We start from the raw sequence: 20,346 nt of genomic DNA on the forward strand, positions 1-20,346 counted from the left end.
CTTTTACTAATTGAATTAGGGGTGCAAGCTTTACCAAAAGTAATTGCTGTGTGGTTGATAGTGGTGTTTTGGGACTTTTAAATTAACTCTTCAGGTTTAAGACAAAAGGGAGTAGATAAAATGGACTGAGTTTAGAGCAGATTAATTGTTGTTCATTGAGAATTTTTCCTAATTTAGTCAACTACTGTAATTAAGATAACTATTCTCTCAGCAGTTCAAATTAGAGTATAGAATACAAGCTCCGTCCACTCTCTGTCCATATTTGTCATTGGCTTGTGCCATTGTCCTTCATAAATGCTGGCTTCTGATTTGTTACTGGGCTTGTTAGTCCCTCTCTTGTCGTCATTGGCACCCTCCCATGAGGACTGGCCTTTTTACTTCAGTTGTTACACAGTGAGTCTTCTTTAGTCTGTGAGCACTATTTTCTTTAATTAGTTTTTCCTACTGCAAGCATGACATGCTTTCCTGCAACATTCAGCGCGCCGCTTCTTTACATAGGTCTCGCATTTACAAGAGTTTGAGCTAATGGCATTGTACATGACAATGCATTTTATTTATGTGTTAATTATCAAAACATATAAATAAAAGTCATTGTCATTTACAATGCCAATAGCTTAAACTCTCACAAATGCGAGACCTATTGCATTGCAAATGCTTGTTTAAGTTTCATGTTTTCTGATCATTGCTGGAGGTTTATTCTGGAGTAGTTTCAAACTTGTTTCCATACTTGTGTATCCTGAAAAGGTGCTTAGTTCCAGAAATGATAACTCGGTGTTATGGTATTCCCCATTTCTCTATGTGACTCTGCTCTGCTCACTTAAAACGATTCTACTTCCTGTCTTACTTCCCCCTCGGCCTGGCCAGCATCTCAATAGAGCAGATGTGGTCAGTGGCTACGTGCAGAATAGAAGAAATTGAATTATGAGGTAAAATTGTGTTACTTCCTTTTTTACTCTAATTACGCTTGTCGATCTGGCTCATGGATGATGCTCAATGGATTTGTTTCAATCCTTCAGAAATGGAAGTTTCCCTGTGTTCTTGTTTTACTTCTTTCTTCGTCTCCAGTCGAAAATAGATCAATCTGCAGCGGTAATAGATGCTATTTTTTGCCATTTACCTAAAAGATGGTTTACATTAATGAATGCACATCTTCCTTTTAGAATAGGATGCAAATTCGAGCTTGGGAGCTATCCACTGAAAATAATTCCAAAATGTAATGTATCATTTCCCGCAACAGCTAGTAGTCATTGGAAGTCTTGTTTGTGGTTGTAGTTATGAATGTGCGCTGCCTGGTTACTGTTGCTGGGCGATGAATGCCTCACTCCTGCTCTCAGCACCATACTTTGTCATAGAGACGGAGCTGGAGCTGGAGGGCTGCCGGGAATCCATCTTGGTCTCTATACACCACTCCAAATCTAATTCTCATTAGCACAAAACCTGGGTGAACAAGGACACTTGGGATAAGAGTGACCAACTGGCATGGGTGCAAATTCAGGGCGGTACGTGTACAAATTCAGGATAAAGGGTCAAAAATCAGGACAAAAATTCAGGACAGAAGGACAAAATTTGGGACAAAACTTCGGGACAAAAGGGACGTTTTACAGACACATCAGAGGATGGTGCGCGATAGTATAAAAGTAAGTAAATAGACAACCACTTAAGTACAAGTCAAAATAAGTTTATATTAGGTTGAGACAATCATGCACTTCACAGTTTTTCGGTGTGCGTGCAGCTTTGCGCAACTATGAAATTAAATGAAATACCAGTATTTGTAAAGCGCACAGCTACCTCTGAAGTGGTGTCCCGGCGCTGGGGGCCCTCGGGAAGATTAAGCAAGCTATTGCCCAGAGTCACATGGTGCTGGGCTGACCTGCCGCCGGTGCTGGGAATCGAACCGTGAGCCCACTGTCCAGCGTCAGTCGCCCTGGCCGCTGCGCCACACCTCTTCCACTATGCAGGTCTTTTGTGGTATTTCATATGCTAATAATTTATATGGTTACTACACTGGGTTGTCCAATCTGATATTTTATTTACAACTCATGTTCCTGATCAGGCATGTTTGGTGAGAGAAGTTGCCAGGAAGATCTGCTTGGATAGACTTTACTAGCATCTCATCGCTGAGTGCCATTGTAAGATGCAAAGCAGCACGCATAGGTGAACTAAAGGGAGGAATGCTGCGATTAACCCACTATAGGGAACACATTATGGGTGTTTCAACAAGTGGAACTTAAAATATGGAATCTGACTTTGCTTATGGGGGCTTCGCAGAGAGTTGCATTCGCTGACAGAAGCCACAAAGGTGCATTTCCCTGAAGCTTTCTTAAAGAAGGCACTGTCAGTACACTATTACATAGTTTATTTTTGTTTCCTTGCCTTTTGCTACAAACACAATATACATTTCAAGCACAGCTCATGGCACTATGAGGCTCTCCCGAAAACCTTACACCTAAAACAAAACATGCAAACATTTACAATTACTAGTGTTACATTTAATCAGTAGTTGGGTGGCACTCAATTTTAATTTCAATTTAATTATTTATTTTGTTTTGTAACTCCTACGGAGTTCCACTAAAACACGCCAACAATTAAAAGGACAAACATTACATACAATACAAAATTCCTTCCTTATACATTGCTGTAAAATTATATCAGACATACTGAAAAATGTCTAAATAAGGCTATAATACATAAAACAATCACATAACCGACCGATAAAAATTCTTATATCGAACATACTAAGAAATGTGCAAATAGTGCTATGAATACATGAAACAATCGGATAGCCAAACAATTGGTATTAAATCGAAACCAGAGTACTACTGTTGGACAATGTTCTAATAAGTAGGCAAAAATGTTCTAAAAAATTGGTATATCTTAAAACAAACCATTTCATTCGGAGGGGACATGACCAAAGAACGTGCGTCCTGAGCAGAGTGAATATTAAATCTGATAAATACTGGTTTTAAAAACACTCGCCTTGCACTTTGCAGCTTTGAACATACAAATAGGACATGATTTAGATCTTGGATTTGCAACTGGCACAATTCACAAATTCTTTTCTCTCTAGGTGTTTTATCCCAGATGCTACTAACATCTCTTAAGGGCAGCAGATTGAGTCTCAGTAGGAGTATCAGCCTTCTAAGTCCATGAGGGATATTCCAAGTTAAATAAGGCTGTGGTTTATTCCCCTGAGCGCTCCCACTGACTGCCACGTTACTGGGCCTGGATTTGCTTAAAGCATTGTCTCTCGCCAAACTGATAGGGGATCTAAACTTCTTTAAGAACTGTTTCAAACCAGATATAGACATAGGAGAAGCGGGAATTAAACTAAGACTGAAAATATCATTTGCACATAAAAAAAAATGTTGATTGTTCTTTTAGTGTGCCAAAGATTTCTATTCTGAGGGCTGCCCTAAGTGTACCCTCTTCCCCCAAAAAGAGAGAGTTACCCCACCTGAGAACTGCTGCCTGGGCTAAGATGAAGGACGAGACTAATCCATATTCAAGGCGCAGAACATATGAGGCAGCCAAAGAGTTTAAACTGCAAATTTGGCACATAATTCGTCCTTCGACCTTATCAAACGAGAGCCAATAATTCATGTCCAACCCTTCAGCAGCATATATTAGCAAGGGTGGGATTTTGACCTTAAAAACCGATAAGACTTGGCTAAAATGGCGTCTCCCGCAAGTTTTTATAAAATCTGTTTAATGCACTTGCCTGGGAGACAGCTTTACTAACACAATGTTTAGTATGCTCCAAGTCAACCTGTGTGTCACTCAAAATGTCAGATGCATAGATCCCACACATAAGCACACATCGAATATAGAATAGTAACACATAGGCAAGGGAGCAGCCAGAAAATGTAAATACCTCCCACTTTGAACTAAAGCTATTATGGCACCAAGAAAGCAAAGTAAGTCATCACAACCCTCCCCAGAAGAGCTCCCGTGTCCAAGGATCTAGCCATTCATCCTTCCATCAAACCCCCGATATCCACCATTCCAAATTTACATTCTGTCTTATATTAATTCTTTCGTTCATCATTCAGTCTTTCACCATTCATTCTGTCCTTCCATCTTTGTGCCCATCCATATCCAAACCTTTTCAACCATTTGCAAACCTATCCATCGTCTATTCTTCCATCCCTCATTTCACTCATATATCCCTCCATCCACCCTTTCACTCATCCATCCATCCACCCTTTCACCCAATGCATCCTTTCACTCATCCATCCACTCTTCCACCCATCCATCCACTCATCCATCCAACCATTTACCCTTTCACCCATCCAGCCATCCTTTCACTAACGCATCCATCCACCCAGTCACTCACCTGTCCACCCATTCAACTTTTTACTCAGCCATCCTTTCTTCCAGCTCTCCGCCCTCCCTTTCATTCATGTATGCATTCTTTTACCCATCCATCTTTACATTCTTCTTTTCACTCATCCAGGCACCCATTTGCCCATCCATTCTGCCAATCATTCATCCATGCTTTCACTCATCCATCCATCCATTTATCCTCCCTTTCTCTCTCCATTCCCCTTTCACTTAGCCACCCATCCTTCCATCCACCATTCACTCATCCACCCACTCATCCATATACTCATCTACTCATGAATCCATCCATTGACCACATCACTCATCCATCCTTTCACTCATCCATCCACTCATCTATCCATACTTTTGTCCATCTACCCTCACTTTCACTCACTCATCTATCCACTCTTCCACCCATCCATCCATTCACTCATCCATCTAACCTTTTACCCTTCCACCCACCCATCCATCCATCCACGTACTCATCCATCCACCCAGTCACTCATCCGTCCACCCGTTAAACCTTTCATTCATCCATCCATCCATCCTTCCAGCTCTCCATCCTCCCTTTCACTCATCCATTCATTCCTTCACTAATCCATCCAGCCATTTACCTATTTCTTCACTTATTCACTCACCCACTATGTTCACATTAAATATGAGCTGATCCTTTGTCTACTGAGTTGCAGACAGAAGAGGCCTATAAAGAACTTCATCCTTGCACAAAACAAATGTACAAAAACGCCCATGCTGCAATGTGCCATTAGGCTCAGCATATTTTTTTTAGCTTAGTTGCTGAGCATAATGTGCCGCCCAACTGGAAGTTTGCTGTTTCTGTCATTGCATCCAGTAACATTAGACCTAGAACAAGCCATGACTATTGGCTTAGTCAATGGATGTTAGTTGCATAAAATAAATATAAAAGCAGAACTATGGCTTAGTTGTATATAATATTTAAATGCTTCAGCTCTGAAACGATGAGACTGTGTAAGAACTATAAGCTCTTCTTTTGAACTTCTTTCGCCAGCTTCTTTTCAAGAACTGGCACATAGCAGCATGGGCGTTTTTGTACAATTGGTTTGTACTTTTCTTCCATCTAACCCTAACAGTATGCCCTGCCCCAGACCGTGGCAGGAGGAGTCCGCCACATGCTGTAACAGCTCAAACTGGGCCATTGTAATTCTGTATGTGACAGTCAGCCAGCATGCAGAATGACAATGGTGGGTGGGCTACTCTTGTGCACCGAGGATGAGTGCGAAGCAGCCCTGTCAGGGCCTAGCAGGGAGCTGATGCTCCCTGCTAGGCCCAAAATGACTGACAAAAGGCGTCTGTAAAAGGGATCCTCACAGACTACGGACGGTAGGTCCAAATTACAGACGGTCCGTGAAATTTATGGGCAGTTGGCCACCCTACATGGGATCGAGGGTGTGGTGAAAGAAGATTAAGTTCCAGTGTGTCTCTGTCAGAAGATGTTCGAATATTTCTCTTCTTCCTAATATCTCTATATTCCAGGATAGGTTGCAGGTGCACTTTAGAAATGTGCGAATAAATAAATAAATAAAAAAGTTTTGAGAATTAAGTTGGACCCTTCGGAAGACATCCATCCATCTCCATCCATCTCCATCTCTCTCTCTCTCCATCTCTCTCCCTCTCTCTCTCTCCATCTCTCTCTCTCTTCCTCTTCCTCTTCCCCTCCCCTACCCTCCCCTCCACTCCCCCCTCCCCTTCCCTCCTCCCATGGCATGTGGAACGTTGAATTTATTATTGGAATCTAAAGGGGCAATGTTAAATGTACCCAAGTCTTACCCACAATAATGTACTTCAAGATAAACTGATTTTATTGGAGATTTTCAGTAAGAGAACTCATCTCTACACAAAAACGAATTCGCACCTACAAGAACGATGATGATAATGCTAGGCACCACAGAAGAGCTTCAAGTGCCTCTGCACAAGTAAAGGAACATCAAAGGCCTTTGCTAAATCATCCGGGGTGGACTCTAGGTCACCAAGAGCAGATTTTTCTGGTTCAAAATGCAGCTGTGATCTGCACCGAGATACTGCTTTTAGGGAGTGCTGTGGATATCTGCAATGCAGTATTTCTTTCACACTATATTAAGACAGGGATCATTAACTGCAAATGAAAGTCGGTGTAAAGTGTGCCCAAGCACTACATAGCAATCCTTGGGAAAGGATTTTCTCAATCATTCATTTGCTCCTTCTTGCTTATGGGATCCACCTGCCACATACAATAAAATAACCTGGAGTGGCTGGGCATACCTTTCCCTTGGTTCCCTTACCTTTGATTTCGAGTCGCAGGCTGAACTAGATAGGTTTGGGTTGATATGTTGTCTGAGTACTTGTGAGCATTGTAAGCAGAAAACAGACGTCAGATTCTATACTCTGATGACAATCCACATGACATGTGTGCCAAAATGATTGAGGACCAGTTTAGAGTAATGGCAAATGCTTAGATTTCTGCAATAAAAGAAATCCCTGTAGGAGAATCGACTGGTAGTATTTCCTCTATCACAGTATCCCAGTGATGTGGGATTTTCCACAGGTGAATTCTCCTCCAGATTCAGCACTTCACCAACTCAAAACCACTCCCTAAATTTCAAAATGATTTGCCTTAAGTTGTTGCACATTGAAGATCCTACAACATGAGGTACTTACTACCCTAGAGAGAAGATAAAAGAATGCTACATTTTCAAGTTAATCAATGGTGTCCTGTCTAAGGAAAGAAAGGTCTTGTCAGCTTGGATTTAGATAGAGAGGGGCACTGTAGGATAGTTTACACTAAAACACACAAAAAGTGCTGTAAAAGTGGGTAGGGTCACCTCTGAGAAATATTACCTCATCGGCTAGATACGGTCAGTGATTGCCCCCTCCCACAGACTGGCACTGGGCATAAGTGTAGCATCCACGGGCCAGTACCCTTCTCAGAACACTTCTGGACCAGAGAAACGTCAGAAGAAGGACTACCCCGGTCTGAAGAACCTGAAGAAAGACTGGGCCTGCTTGCCTTGAACCCAGGACCCCAGAAGTCACTCCAAGGGTCAGTTTGCTGACTTTCTGTTCGATCTATAGGGCAAAAACAAGCTTCCAGAGGCCTTGCCCTGCTTCCCAGCTTACCAGACCCAACTGGACCTGACCATATCCCCTTTACTGGCCAGTGTGTGAATGAGTCCTAACCCCCAAATACTGTCCCTAAGGTCCTGGACACTTGGTGAGAATGCATTCCTCCCTGCCTAACTGGAAGCTTCACCAAACTGGACACCAACAATCTCCACCGCTTCACCAGATTCGATGCTGAGCAGCACCTGATCGATGGTTTCCCCAGACCCAATGCCGATCAGAATCCAAAATCTCGTACAGTGACTTCTTTCAGTCATTGTTGAGGAGACCTGCCTTATATCCAATTGGCTGCCTGACCCCACTGAAGACTTTCTACCTCCATAAAAGTTGCTATGAAAGAAGGTAACTTTGTGACCACGATGGACCTGGTCCTGGTATCCCACCCGCACTCCATCACAGTCAGTCTTACATCTTACCCTTGTCCTGGTACCGTGCTACCAGTTACCCACAGTTTGGCCCTTTGTGCTTTTTGATGCTAATTTTAAATACAAACTTTAAAATTCATAACTCCATTTCTACTTTTTAGATTTCTGTCATTTTGATATTATGTTATTTACTCAAATATTCTCTATTTTGGTTTGAGATTTTGCTTGTGATGTGTTTGGACTTTATTAATGTTTGAGTACTACATAAAAACTTTACACATTGCCTCTATGTTAAGCCCGTCTTCTCTGTGCTATAGTTACTAGGGGGTTGAGCACTGGTTAATTTAGTAACTTTAAAGGTTCACCCTGACAAGGAATGTGATTAATGTTTCGAGGTGGGAACTTACCCTCCTCAACTAATAGCCCAATTTCTTACACAGCCACCTTGTGGCTTTATATCTCTAAGGCTCAAACAAAAAAAAGTGCTGTTGTCTTTTTAGACAACAGTTTTGGTATGGTGAGATTGCAAATGTATACTTACAATATTAGAAATAAAACTCCGAGTCCTGTAATTAATGTACTGTTGGGTAAAATGCCATGACTAGATCAAGGTGTCACATGTCATATGTCTACTTGACAGGTATGTGTAAGCATGTCTAAGCTAAGCATGCTTAAACAAAACTTTGATCTGCATCCATTTTAATTCGTCTTGTGAAGGTTTACCTGTACCGATCCCATTCTACCATTGCCGTAAATATGCAGGAAATCTTTCTGGTGTTCCCTTCGATTCGACTGATAAAGGCACTTTAGAAGGTCCTGCAACTCGGTGCCTCATGTCTTGCACAACAATGAATGACAGTCCTGGCTTCATATCCGACCGCACTTTGCGTGCGGGGACTTGCTTCACTTTTTCTCTTTAAAACAAGAGTTCTCAAGGTTCATGGGGGAGTAGCCTGTCATTTCTAAGTTTCTGCTTTGAATTCTGGATCTGTAGTATATTTTCACCACTGTATACAGTAGGCACTGAAGAGTCTGGAGAGGGCTTGGCCAGAGAGCGGTGCCCCCGCTCTATCTTTCCGGCCCCCTCTTTGAGTCCCAGCGCCACCGCTGTTGAATGTGCCAGGGTGCGATCCGGACGGCCTGACCTTGGCATGTTGCTCCGCACGTGACTGAACCTCACGGTCACTCGGGCCTGCCTCCCAATTATGCAATGGTGCGACTTTACATCTGGACTGGCCGTTTTGTATGCATAAAAAGGCTGTCCTCGAACAAAGGCCGCAGGCACTAATGTGATTTATTCGAAAGGACAGCAAACTCGGCAAAACGTCAGGGGCTGCGCATGCTGATCTGTCACGCTGGGCTGTGAAGGACGGCAGGAGCCCGCAACGCGTCAGGCCCAAGACGGTTTACCGAGTTTGCGGTCTGTTGAAATAAGTCACATTAGTACCTGCGCGGGAGCACGTCTTTGTTCAAGGACAAGATATATATACATACAGGGCTTTAAGTGGGCCAGGTTCCGCCGGTGCTCAGCACCTGCGGTTCTAAAAAGCAGGTGCGTAAACGGGTCCCTATCGGGCTCTCCATTTTTGCCCTCACGCTCTGGGTAAAAAAACATCTTAACTCGTCAGCAGTGCCTCCCTTCACTGACTTTGGGGTAACTTCGAAGTGACTCGTAAAGTTCTTTCACAGTCTCATTTCAGAACGGAAGGATTGTCATATTCGACGAAGTCATAGTTGTTGCTTATGCAACTAACAACCATTGACAAAGCCAACAGCTCTGGGTTGCTGTAGGTGTAATGTGACTTGGTGTGATATATATCTGGATGCAAAGACAGAGGCAGCAAAATACCGGTCGAGTGGCACACTACGCTAAGTACAGATTTTCCGCTTACTGTGTTTTAAGCCACGCCCTTAATTATATTGGCCACGCCCCTTTGAGACACCCAGTTTTTTTGTTCCACTTAAAGCCATATATCACACACTTCGTCAGATTTAAACAATAAGCAAATATATAAATATATATGTACACACACACTGTACCTTTGTAGGTGGCTCATCAGGTGTATCTGTGGCCCTTGCTCAAACTAAGGCGGTGGCAACCTATGGGGCCGGAGTGAGGGGAATGGCCCAAATTGATCAACTGCAGATAGTGGAAGACACCTTTTTTTAAGGCCAGGGTCTCGTTACCACCGTCCACATCTAATTACATTCTGCACCTCGAATTGAGCCTCCCATATCTGTCTGACTTTAACAGAATGGCACCCTAAACAGAAATTAATTAACCTTTTCTTGCTGAAGGCCAACCTTGACCGCTGGGAAAAGAACAGGCATTCCCAGGCGCTTGCAGTCTATGATCAAATTCCACAAAGATCAGAGGAAGGCTACTGTTACCTTTCTTCCGTAACAGCAGCCCAACACAAATTTATTCTGCTGCGCTTCCGCCTGAATTTAATTCCATTGATGTTGGGGTTTCCAGAGAAGAGGTACAAGTACGCAGATCTAGGGCCCTGTCCCTGTGATAACTGTTCACCACAGTCTGACCTACATTTGGTCTTTTTTTGTAAGTTTTATCTTAACGAAAGAAAAAGGTTCCTCCTACCAATTCTAAGGCAGAAACTTTTCTTGCAATGCAGAGTGGCACTGCATTTTCTGAAAGCTCTCTCGAACCCTCATGTCTGCTGTCTTGTAGCCTCCATTTTATGGGCCTGCTGGAGGAATAGAAGGTCCAAGGGTTTACTATGATGAATTAAGACTCATAATCTTTACAAATTAAATTGTACAGCCGATTTTGGTTTTAATAACAAATTTTAAAAGTTTAATAGGGTTTTAAAAATGATTCATGCTTTTTTACTAAATGAGTTTTAATGTGATTTAATCGATGAATTTGTGCTTTTATGATCTGTCTGTACATAGATCGAATAAGATTTAAAAGAAAAAAGAAAGTATCTGTGGCCCAATGTGTGCCTTCCTAGCTCTCCCCCTTATGAAACAATTCTATATACGCCACTGAAAATCAGCACTACGAGTCCCAGAATGCAAGGTTTAAACTATGTAAAGAGTGTGCTGCTCACACACGAACCTGAGAAATGTGAGAGCTCTGGAAAGCGGGGCTGTCAGGTCCGGAATGGGAACTTCCGTCGGCCCCCATGCCAGGACTACCTGAGAGGAATCCCAACTCGGATGTAGTGACTGAGTAGGTATGAGTACATTACTGACTCAGCTTCTTAAGGCAGTGTGGCGCTCTGCAGGAGGTGGACGCGCAGCTGCACACATGGCTTCCTCCCTTCTATACTTAACCGAGGGGGCGGTGAGACCGTGCAGCCCGTCTCCACCAAGCTGTATTGCACTTGAGCTTGAGAGTGAAAGAAGAAATTCTCTCGAATACCAAAGCTGCGCCTTCACAAAGCACATCTAAGCGTCGCTTTACCAAATGCACCATTGGCGACTTCGGGGACCCTTCGGCCTTCGCCGTTTGTGACATCACCCTGCTATCAAAGGTCAGCCATGTTTACCTGAACTACGCAAGTCTGACGTGTTATTTGACAAGAGGAATATCATTTACATTCCATAAAAGAACAACTATTTTCGCCTGGGGCTAGTAGCGCAAACAGATTCTTTTTTTTTCAATCCGAAAGTACCAGCCACTCACAGCAGAAAAGAAGAAAATATGTGTTTCCCTCCAGGGCCAATACGTACCCCTCAACAGGTGAAACTTGGCAACCACCGAGGCGGCGAGCCATGCCCGGCAGCGGCCCCCCTTGCCCGGGTGGGAGAGCGCTTTCGAGCCGACAGACAGCAGCATCTTCACCAACAAAGTGCACCGACTCCGAACGAGCACGGGAGGATGTGGGGCCGGCCCGGGGGAGGGGTTGCTGCCGCTGCGCACTTTGACACCGAGAGGAGGCAGCTGAGCGCAGTCCTCCCTGGCAGCGAAAGGGTGGGTGTGCAGGAGTACTAAATGCAGCACACAGTCAGTCAGTAACACTAACCCTCAGGAGCTGAAAGTCAGTTTCTCAAATGAGCATCTAAATCCCGCTAACTTGTCGACACTGATGGCTCCTTTAATTGGGGGAAAAAGAAGTGTAGGTTCTATGGAATCTGTTTTTTTAATTGTAGAGTTTAATGTAGTAAACATCGAACTTACGCTCACATAAACCGGTTTATGGTTTTTTTTCATTTCGAATGTTACATGTAATACAAGCTTTCCCAGTCACACTGAACAATTACATTATCCCAGTCTAGAACGACTGAATCTTCTGTAGTAGTATTATGAGGGAATTTTCGAAAGTATAGTGCAGTAAAATGTTTCTTCTTGCTTGTTCCCCATTGGTGCATATCCTGAGAACCCTGTGCTTATGTAGTGAAAGCAGGGCTTTAAGTGGGCTGGGTCTCACCGCGTCTGATCACTGGCAGTTTTTAGCTCTCGCCTACACAGCGCACATGCGCTGCTTAGGAAAAAGACTTTTAGTAATGGATTCAGTTTTGGCCCCAAAAACGTGCACGCGTTGCATTGCTTTCAATGGCAACTCATGCACGATTGGCGTTTCCTTTGCGAGAGTGAGCTTTGGAACCATCTGTTTGTAATTAACAGATGGTTACAAAGCTCAGTCCCGCAAAGGAAAGAGGCGCAGGCCCCCTCCTCTCTCCCCTCCCCCTGCTGCCTCCTCCTCTCCTCGTCAGCGCAAGGCGCACATGCTTGTTTGACTCTGAGGTCTTCAAGAGACTCGGAAGCAGCATTTGCTGTGGATTCGCGACTTTGACAAGCTCCGTGGGAAATCTAAAGTTACCTTTAAGAAACTTCCCTTTGTTGGAAGATAAGCTATCAGATGAAAAAGCCTTGACACCCGGGGCCAGTTTGGACATTTGAGCCTAGTTTTCAAATGTGAGAAAATGCGAGGCTGCAAAAATAGATAAGTGTAAGAAAGTGGCTATATATACACTGGACCATAGTAAGGTACAGTGTGTCTAGAGTCCCCAGTCTCCAGAGGTATAACAGAGGTTAAAGTCAGATATTACCTTACTCTCTAAAGTGGTAGCTTGGTCGAGCAGTAACAGTATCAGAGGACAGTGTAAAGCATTTGTTGTACCCACTCAGTCAGCGAAAAACAGTCAATGGTTTCCTGTGGAAGAAAATGCAGGTAACTGGTAAGTACAGTTAACCCCTTCCCCGCTCATGACGAGCTCAGCTCGTCATGAGTTGTGCCGCTCGCACGCTCATGACGAGCTGAGCTCGTCATGTAACGCGGCTTTTTTAAAAATGCCGCGCAGCGCGAAAAAAGCCGCCGCACGCATGCGGTTAAGATAACTTTTGCGGTTCAATACTAGCCTAAAAGGTACAGTACTGGCTTCTCTCCTGATCACAGGTGAGTATTTCAGAATTCGTTATTCATCTGATTTTAGATGAATATTTTAAAGTTTCAAAACTCCACACTGAAGAAATTTCAGTGAAAACTAGTCAATGTTAGCCTATGGAAGGAAAGTGAGTTATCGGCTTTTAGGTAAGTACTCGGCTGGGGGAGTTAAGGTTCTGGGCATAGACACGGGTATCTCCCAGGGTCGGAAAGGTACAGTAGTTACACCCTAAGCGGCACAGGGGCAGCCAGGTGCAGTGAGAGTAGGTTCATTGCAATCCAATGGAGGGTAGGGCTCCATCGGTTGGTGGCTGCAAGCAAACAGGCCACGTGGTTGTGGGAGCTGAGCTCCTGCTCACTTACTCAGGACAAGTGGGGAAGTAGAGTAGGGTGGCTGGGTGCAGGGTGCAGGGTGCAGGGTGCTCTTGAGCCGTCAGGCACTCAATGTTATCCAACGGGAAAGTTAAAAAGTGAACAAAGGCTGCAGGCTCGGGGACGGAGATTCTTCAGGTGCGACCACCACTTCGAGAGGTAAGTTGGGATCTTGGAAAAGAGGTAGGTACCCCAAAGGAAGGTGCAGACGACCGAAGGGGGCCAGGTGCAGGGGTGTCTTTTGGTGTCGGGAAATCTTACCCTCGGCTGGCCGCAGTTGGAGGGGTCGCTGGTTTTGAGGCTGCAGGCGTCGTCTGGTTCATCTAGGAGGGTCTTTGGGCACTGGACTTTGGATCCCAGTCACCGGGGGATGTCTCGAGGTCTTGGGTCACTCAGGCACAGGCCGGGCCTGGCAGGTGCAAAGTGGGATGGATTTGTGGTACCTGGTTGGCACTAGGGGTATTTTTGTTGGAGCAGAACCACTGCTCATGGGAGTCCCAGTCTTTTGGAAGGTTCAAGGCAGGCAGGTCCTCCGGAGTTGTCGAGGTTGCTGTCCGCAGGAGACGCCGGAGTTTCACAGGAGCAGGTTCAAGGGTCAACAGGCCTGTAGGGTCCTGGGCCAAGTCAGTGGGCGTTGTCCTTTTGTTAGCAGCTGCGTGGCAGGTCTTCTTGGTTCTTGGTCTTCTTTTTGTTGCAATCGGGATCTAAGGAAGGAAGGTTCAGGGTGCCCCTAAATACTACATTTACGGGCGTTACAGGTAGGGCAAGGGCAGGGACCAATGGGTCCCTGTCCTGGGGTGGGTACACCCCCTAGCCTGCACCTCTCCTGTGGGAGGGGGGCAGGAGCCTAGCTGTGATTGGGCAGGGCTCCCCATCTTCAAGATGGCCGGAGCCAGGGGCCGTGCTTCACCTCGACTCTCCCACCTGAGGGGTGGAGTTGGCACAGGCTGGAACACCCCCCTTCCTGACATAGGGTTTCCCGCCAGTCTTCCCTCCAGAGAGGGGGTCAGAACTGGTGGGGGCCAGTTGCTGAGTACAGCAAATGATCTGTAGAAGCTCACAAAGGCGGAATGCCTTTGAAGCTTCCCCTGCCCATCCTGGGGGAGGAGGCTTGGCACCTCATCACAGGATGTGCATTGTTGCAGGCCCAGGAGAGCGAGGGCTCCCCACCAAGGGGTCCACCAACATGTCTGCTGAGGGGCAGCCTAAGCAGCCTCTCGGACAAGACGTGGATTGTAGGTTAGGTTTCAGGGGGCATCTCTATGATGCCCTCTGTAGTGCATTTTACATTAACTCCTCTCATGCTCATTACGAGCTCAGCTCGTCATGAGCCACAGTGGCCGTGTGCTCATGACGAGCTGAGCTCGTCATAACGGCCGCAACGCTCGAACGCGAGGCTAATTCCCACGATGTGCTGAGCGTTCTAAAGAAACGGGTGTGGGCGTGACGAGCTGAGCTCGTCATGAGCACACGGCCACTGTGGCTCATGACGAGCTGAGCTCGTAATGAGCATGAGAGGAGTTAATGGGTGCTTTGCGCGCCCCCAGCAAAGTGGGGGAATTAGCCCTGCAGGCAAGGGGTTAAATCCAACACTGGCATTAGTGTGGGTTTAATGTGCTGAGAAGTTTGATATCAAACTTGTCAGTCTTCAGTGTAGCCATTATGGTGCTGTGGAGTTCGTAATGACAACCTCCCAGCACCATGTACTCTTGATGGCATCACTGCACTTACAGTGACCAGGAATGGCTCTGGGTACTGTAGGGGCATAGGGCTCATGCACCTGTGCCCACACCACTGGCATAGGGCAGCCAGCTGGAGGGGTGGCTGATGTATGTCAGGGCAGTGGGTTTGTGGGCATGACACACAGGGTTGTGTGCCATGTCGACTCTCTGTTTAGTTCTGTACTTAGACACTCAGCCTGCCTAGGCAGTGTGTGGGTGCCTAAAGGTGGCACAATAAGTGTTGCAGCCCCTAGGGGTTTCCTCTGGTCACCAGGCCCTGGGTACCGATGGTACCATTTACTAGGGGCTGACAGGTGGCCAGAGATGCCAATTGGGTTTTAGTTTCAACAAAGCTTTAGGGAAGGAACACAGGCCCTGGGCACCTGGTTGGCAGGAGCCCAGGGCACACTCAGTCAAAGTAAATCAGCAATTCATCAAAAAGTGGGTGCATACCAATGCAAGAAAGATGGCACTTTCTCACAATAAGAATACAGCACTTAGCCAAGCGCTGGCTGTCTCCCTTACCAGGGTTAGGAATCCTGGTTATTAATTACTTCCATCCCCATAACAAGATGAACTCATGTAGCAGCCCTGCCTCTCCCAAGGATGAAGAACAAAACTCGTGCAAGTGCCTCGCGGGCGCAGGCTGCCATTATTGCTGGAAACCTTCACTCGGGCCTTTCAGGCACGCATCCAGGGCTGCTCCTCACACAATCACAAAAGATCAGAAGTGCTTACAGCAAAAACACAAGAAAGAGATGGTGGTTTTTCATCTAAAGTGCTTCTGTCAGGCTGCATGTTTGCTTTTGTATTTTTTTCTCAGGGGGAACATTGTGTATTGAAGAGCTTTGAACATGAACAGATATTCTGTGAATGGCACTTGAGGCTGCGTTCCAGGCTACAAAGCACATGCTGCTTGTGTCAGGCTCTGCAGAAATAGGCCCACCAGATAATAATGCCTTTTTGTGCCTCAGTTAGTTTCAGAAGGAAATCAGCACCAAGATACCCTCCTGGGTGAACGTGGGCTTTACAAATGCACATCTATTGTTATGTTATGCTATGTTTTGTTATTTTGCAGGGCACCCTAACATGTAGCCAGTCCCAGCAACCATCCGAAGCGCTTGCCTGTCACAAAAAATCTCCAGATTTCCTTGTGGGCCAATACTCCTGTGCCATAACAGGCCTCCTGGTGTGATTAACTCTACCCCAGCTCTATTGGCCATTCAGAAGCACCCTGCTGTCAGAGGATGTTTAGATACTAAAAGATTAATGGGTTCTAGCTACATATATTTATTCGGCAAGATGGTTTAGAATAAACAGGACAGAAGTAGGAGCAAAAGGCCACTTTATTAGGACAGGTATGCCTCAAGACTTTAATAACATTACAAACATTGTGACAACAAGCCCACCTCACTAATACAATAAATTGACCTGTCTCCCATCCCATCAACTCCACCCCCCCCCAATCTGCAAAACCTAATCAAAAGCTCCCAGCAGTCAACCCGCTCCCCCTTTCATTCCATTCAACGTCCTTTCACACCTAACTCCAGTTGCACTCTCCTGTCCTGCCAAATGTTCCCCCAGCAAGGCCGCAACCTTTCCAACATACTGGGTGAGTCGTCTGCAGCAACTAGTCCAAAGTGACAACTAAAAGGTTCAGCCTCTACCTGTGTAACCAACAACGCAGCCATATCTAGCTATAACAAAAGTTGTGAACAGCTAAAAAATTGGGAGGGAGAGTGCCCAAGAAAAACGTATGCTCTCTTACCCACAGGACCACAGCACAAATGGTCTGGAGAAGCTCACAAAGGCGGAATGCCTTTGAAGCTTCCCCTGCCCATCCTGGGGGAGGAGGCTTGGCACCTCGTCACAGGATGTGCATTGTTGCAGGCCCAGGAGAGCGAGGGCTCCCCACCCAGGGGTCCAGCAACATGTCTGCTGAGGGGCAGTCTAAGCAGCCTCTCAGACAAGACGTGGATTGTAGGTTAGGTTTCAGGGGGCATCTCTAGGATGCCCTCTGTAGTGCATTTTACATTAACTCCTCCCATGCTCATTACGAGCTCAGCTCGTCATTAGCCACGGTGGCCATGTGCTCATGACGAGCTGAGCTGAGCTCGTCATAACGTCCGCAACGCTCGCACGCGGGGCTAATTCCCACGCTGTGCTGAGTGTTCTAAAGAAACGGGTGCGGCCGTGACGAGCTCAGCTCGTCATGAGCACACGGCCACTGTGGCTCATGACAAGTTGAGCACGTCATGAGCACCGGGGCACTGTGCGCGCCCCCCGTCCCCCAGCAAAGCGGGGGAATTAGCCCTGTAGGCAAGGGGTTAAATCCCACACTGGCATTATTGTGGGTTTAATGTGCTGAGAAGTTGATCTCAAACTTGTCAGTCTTCAGTGTAGCCATTATGGTGCTGTGGAGTTCGTAATGACAACCTCCCAGCACCATGTACTCTTAATGGCATCACTGCACTTACAGTGCCCAGGAATGGCCCTGGGTACTGTAGGGGCATAGGGCTCATGCACCTGTGCCCACACCATGGCATTGGGCAGCCAGCTAGAGGGGTGGCTGATGTATGTCAGGGCAGTGGGTTTGTGGGCATGGCACACAGGGATGTGTGCCATGTCGACTCTCTGTTTAGTTCTGTACTTTGACACTCAGCCTGCCTAGGCAGTGCGTGGGTGCCTAAAGGTGGCACAATAAGTGTTGCAGCCCTTAGGGGTCTCCTCTGGTCACCAGGCCCTGGGTACCTAGGGTACCATTTACTAGGGGCTGACAGGTGGCCAGAGATGCCAATTGGGTTTTAGTTTCAACAAAGTTTTAGGGAAGGAACACAGGCCCAGGGCACCTGGTTGGCAGGATCCCAGGGCACACTCAGTCAAAGTACATCAGCAATTCAGCAAAAATTGGGGGCATACCAATGCAAGAAAGATGGCACTTTCTCACAATAAGAATACAGCACTTAGCACAAGCGCTGGCTGTCTCCCTTACCAGGGTTAGGAATCCTGGTTATTAATTACTTCCATCTCCATAACAAGATGAACTCATGCAGCAGCCCTGCCTCTCCTAAGGATGAAGAACAAAACTTGTGCAAGTGCCTCGCGGGCGCAGGCTGCCATGATTGCTGGAAACCTTCACTCGGGCTTTTCATGCACGCATCCAGGGCTTCTGCTCACACAATCACAAAAGATCAGAGGTGCTTACAGCAAAAACACAAGAAAGAGATGGTGGTTATTCATCTAAAGTGCTTCTGTCAGGCTGCATGTTTGCTTTTGTATTTTTTTCTCAGGGGGAACATTGTGTATTGAAGAGCTTTGAACATGAACAGATATTCTGTGAATGGCACTTGAGGCTGCGTTCGAGGCTACAAGGCACATGCTGCTTTTGTCAGGCTCTTCAGAAATAGGCCCACCTGATAATAATGCCTTTTTGTGCCTCAGTTAGTTTCAGAAGGAAATCAGCACCAAGATACCCTCCTGGGTGAACGTGGGCTTTACAAATGCACATCTTATGTTATGTTATGCTATGTTTTGTTATTTCGCAGGGCACCCTAACACGTAGCCAGGCCCAGCAACCAACCGAAGCGCTTGCCTGTCACAAAAAATCTCCAGATTTCCTTGTGGGCCAATACTCCTGTGCCATAACAGGCCTCCTGGTGTGATTAACTCTACCCCAGCTCTATTGGCAGTTCAGAAGCAAGCTGCTGTCAGAGGATGTTTAGATACTAAAAGATTAATGGGTTCTAGCTACATATATTTATTCGGCAAGATGGTTTAGAATAAACAGGACAGAGGTAAGAGCAAAAGGCCACTTTATTAGGACAGGTATGCCTCAAGACTTTAATAACATTACAAACATTGTGACAACAAGCCCACCTTACTAATACAATAAATTGACCTGTCTTCCATCCCATCAACTCCACCCCCCCAATCTGCAAAAGCTCCCAGCAGTCAACCCGCTCCCCCTTTCATTCCATTCAACGCCCTTTCACACCTAACTCCAGTTGCACTCTCCTGTCCTGCCAAATGTTCCCCCAGCAAGGCCGCAACCTTTCCAGCATACTGGGTGAGTCGTCTGCAGCAACTATTCCAAAGTGACAACTAAAAGGTTCAGCCTCTACCTGTGTAACCAACAACGCAGCCATATCTAGCTATAACAAAAGTTGTGAACAGCTAAAAAATTGGGAGGGAGAGTGCCCAAGAAAAACGTATGATCTCTTACCCGCAGGACCACAGCGCAAAAATAACAAGCATTGGCATAGCCAATAGGTCTCGCATTTGGGACCTTATTAGTGTTTCGTTATCCAGCACAATATCCTTGGTGCAACAACATCAACTGTTGCATGCCTAGACACTTATAAGGTCCCAAAGGCGAGACCTAATGGCTACACCAATGTTTGTTTAAAGGGGGCCTCGAAACTGGTCTCTATCGGGCTCTGTTTTGTGCATGGCACAGGCGGTCCGTTTTTTTCCAGACTGCAGTGACAGGGTGCACATCATGTGCACGTGCTCACACTGCTCACTTCTCACTAATGGAGTTATGGCATGACGGCATGCCAGGTAAGCGTTGTAGGGGAATGGAAATCCTTGAAAGAGAGTCATTTTCTCTCTAGATTTTCCTTCTCTTTTTGAAACTCAGAAGCAGCAACATTGTCGTGGTGTCACCAGGACTTTAAGTAGAAGCTTTTTCAATATTAAATACAACAAGCCAGAGTTGCTGCTTATTTATCATATGCAACTAACAACCATTGACAAAGCCAACAGTCCTGACTTGTTGTAGGTATGATGTTGCTTGTATCATACATCTTGATGCCATGACAGACGCAGCAAAATACAAGTTGGGCAGCACACTATGCTAAGCACAGATTTCTAGCTTGTGTTTTTAAGCCACACCCTTAATTGCATTGGCAACGCCCCTTTAGGAGACGCCCCCAGTTTTTATGCCCCAGTTAACGGCCTGAGTGAAAGTATGAAATGCTTTGTCTAAAGCAGTGTGTGGCATCTGCTTGCACCTGTGTCATCTATGCTGTAGTCATGGTTAACCATAGAATGCATAATGCCATTGCTGCAGCTTGCCTTATA

The 20,346-nt window shown here is 46.0% G+C and overlaps 1 protein-coding gene across 2 annotated transcripts in view; it reads right to left on the minus strand.

Annotated features, from left to right (window-relative positions):
- Positions 1-11,684, minus strand: part of AGXT2 (alanine--glyoxylate aminotransferase 2) — a 399,919-nt gene extending 388,235 nt beyond the window's left edge. Inside the window, exon 1 of one of the 2 annotated variants that reach the window (XM_078674933.1) lies at positions 11,517-11,679. In XM_078674933.1, coding sequence (XP_078531059.1) covers positions 11,517-11,622 — 106 coding nt within the window. In that variant the 5' untranslated portion in view covers positions 11,623-11,679. Of the gene's footprint in view, positions 1-11,516 lie in introns of both variants that reach the window. The other variant, XM_078674934.1, reaches the window with a different exon arrangement.
- Between the last annotated feature and the right edge of the window lie 8,662 nt (positions 11,685-20,346).

The sequence above is a fragment of the Lissotriton helveticus genome, chromosome 2_1 (genome assembly GCF_964261635.1).
Source record: "Lissotriton helveticus chromosome 2_1, aLisHel1.1, whole genome shotgun sequence".
Taxonomy (NCBI): Eukaryota; Metazoa; Chordata; class Amphibia; order Caudata; family Salamandridae; genus Lissotriton; species Lissotriton helveticus.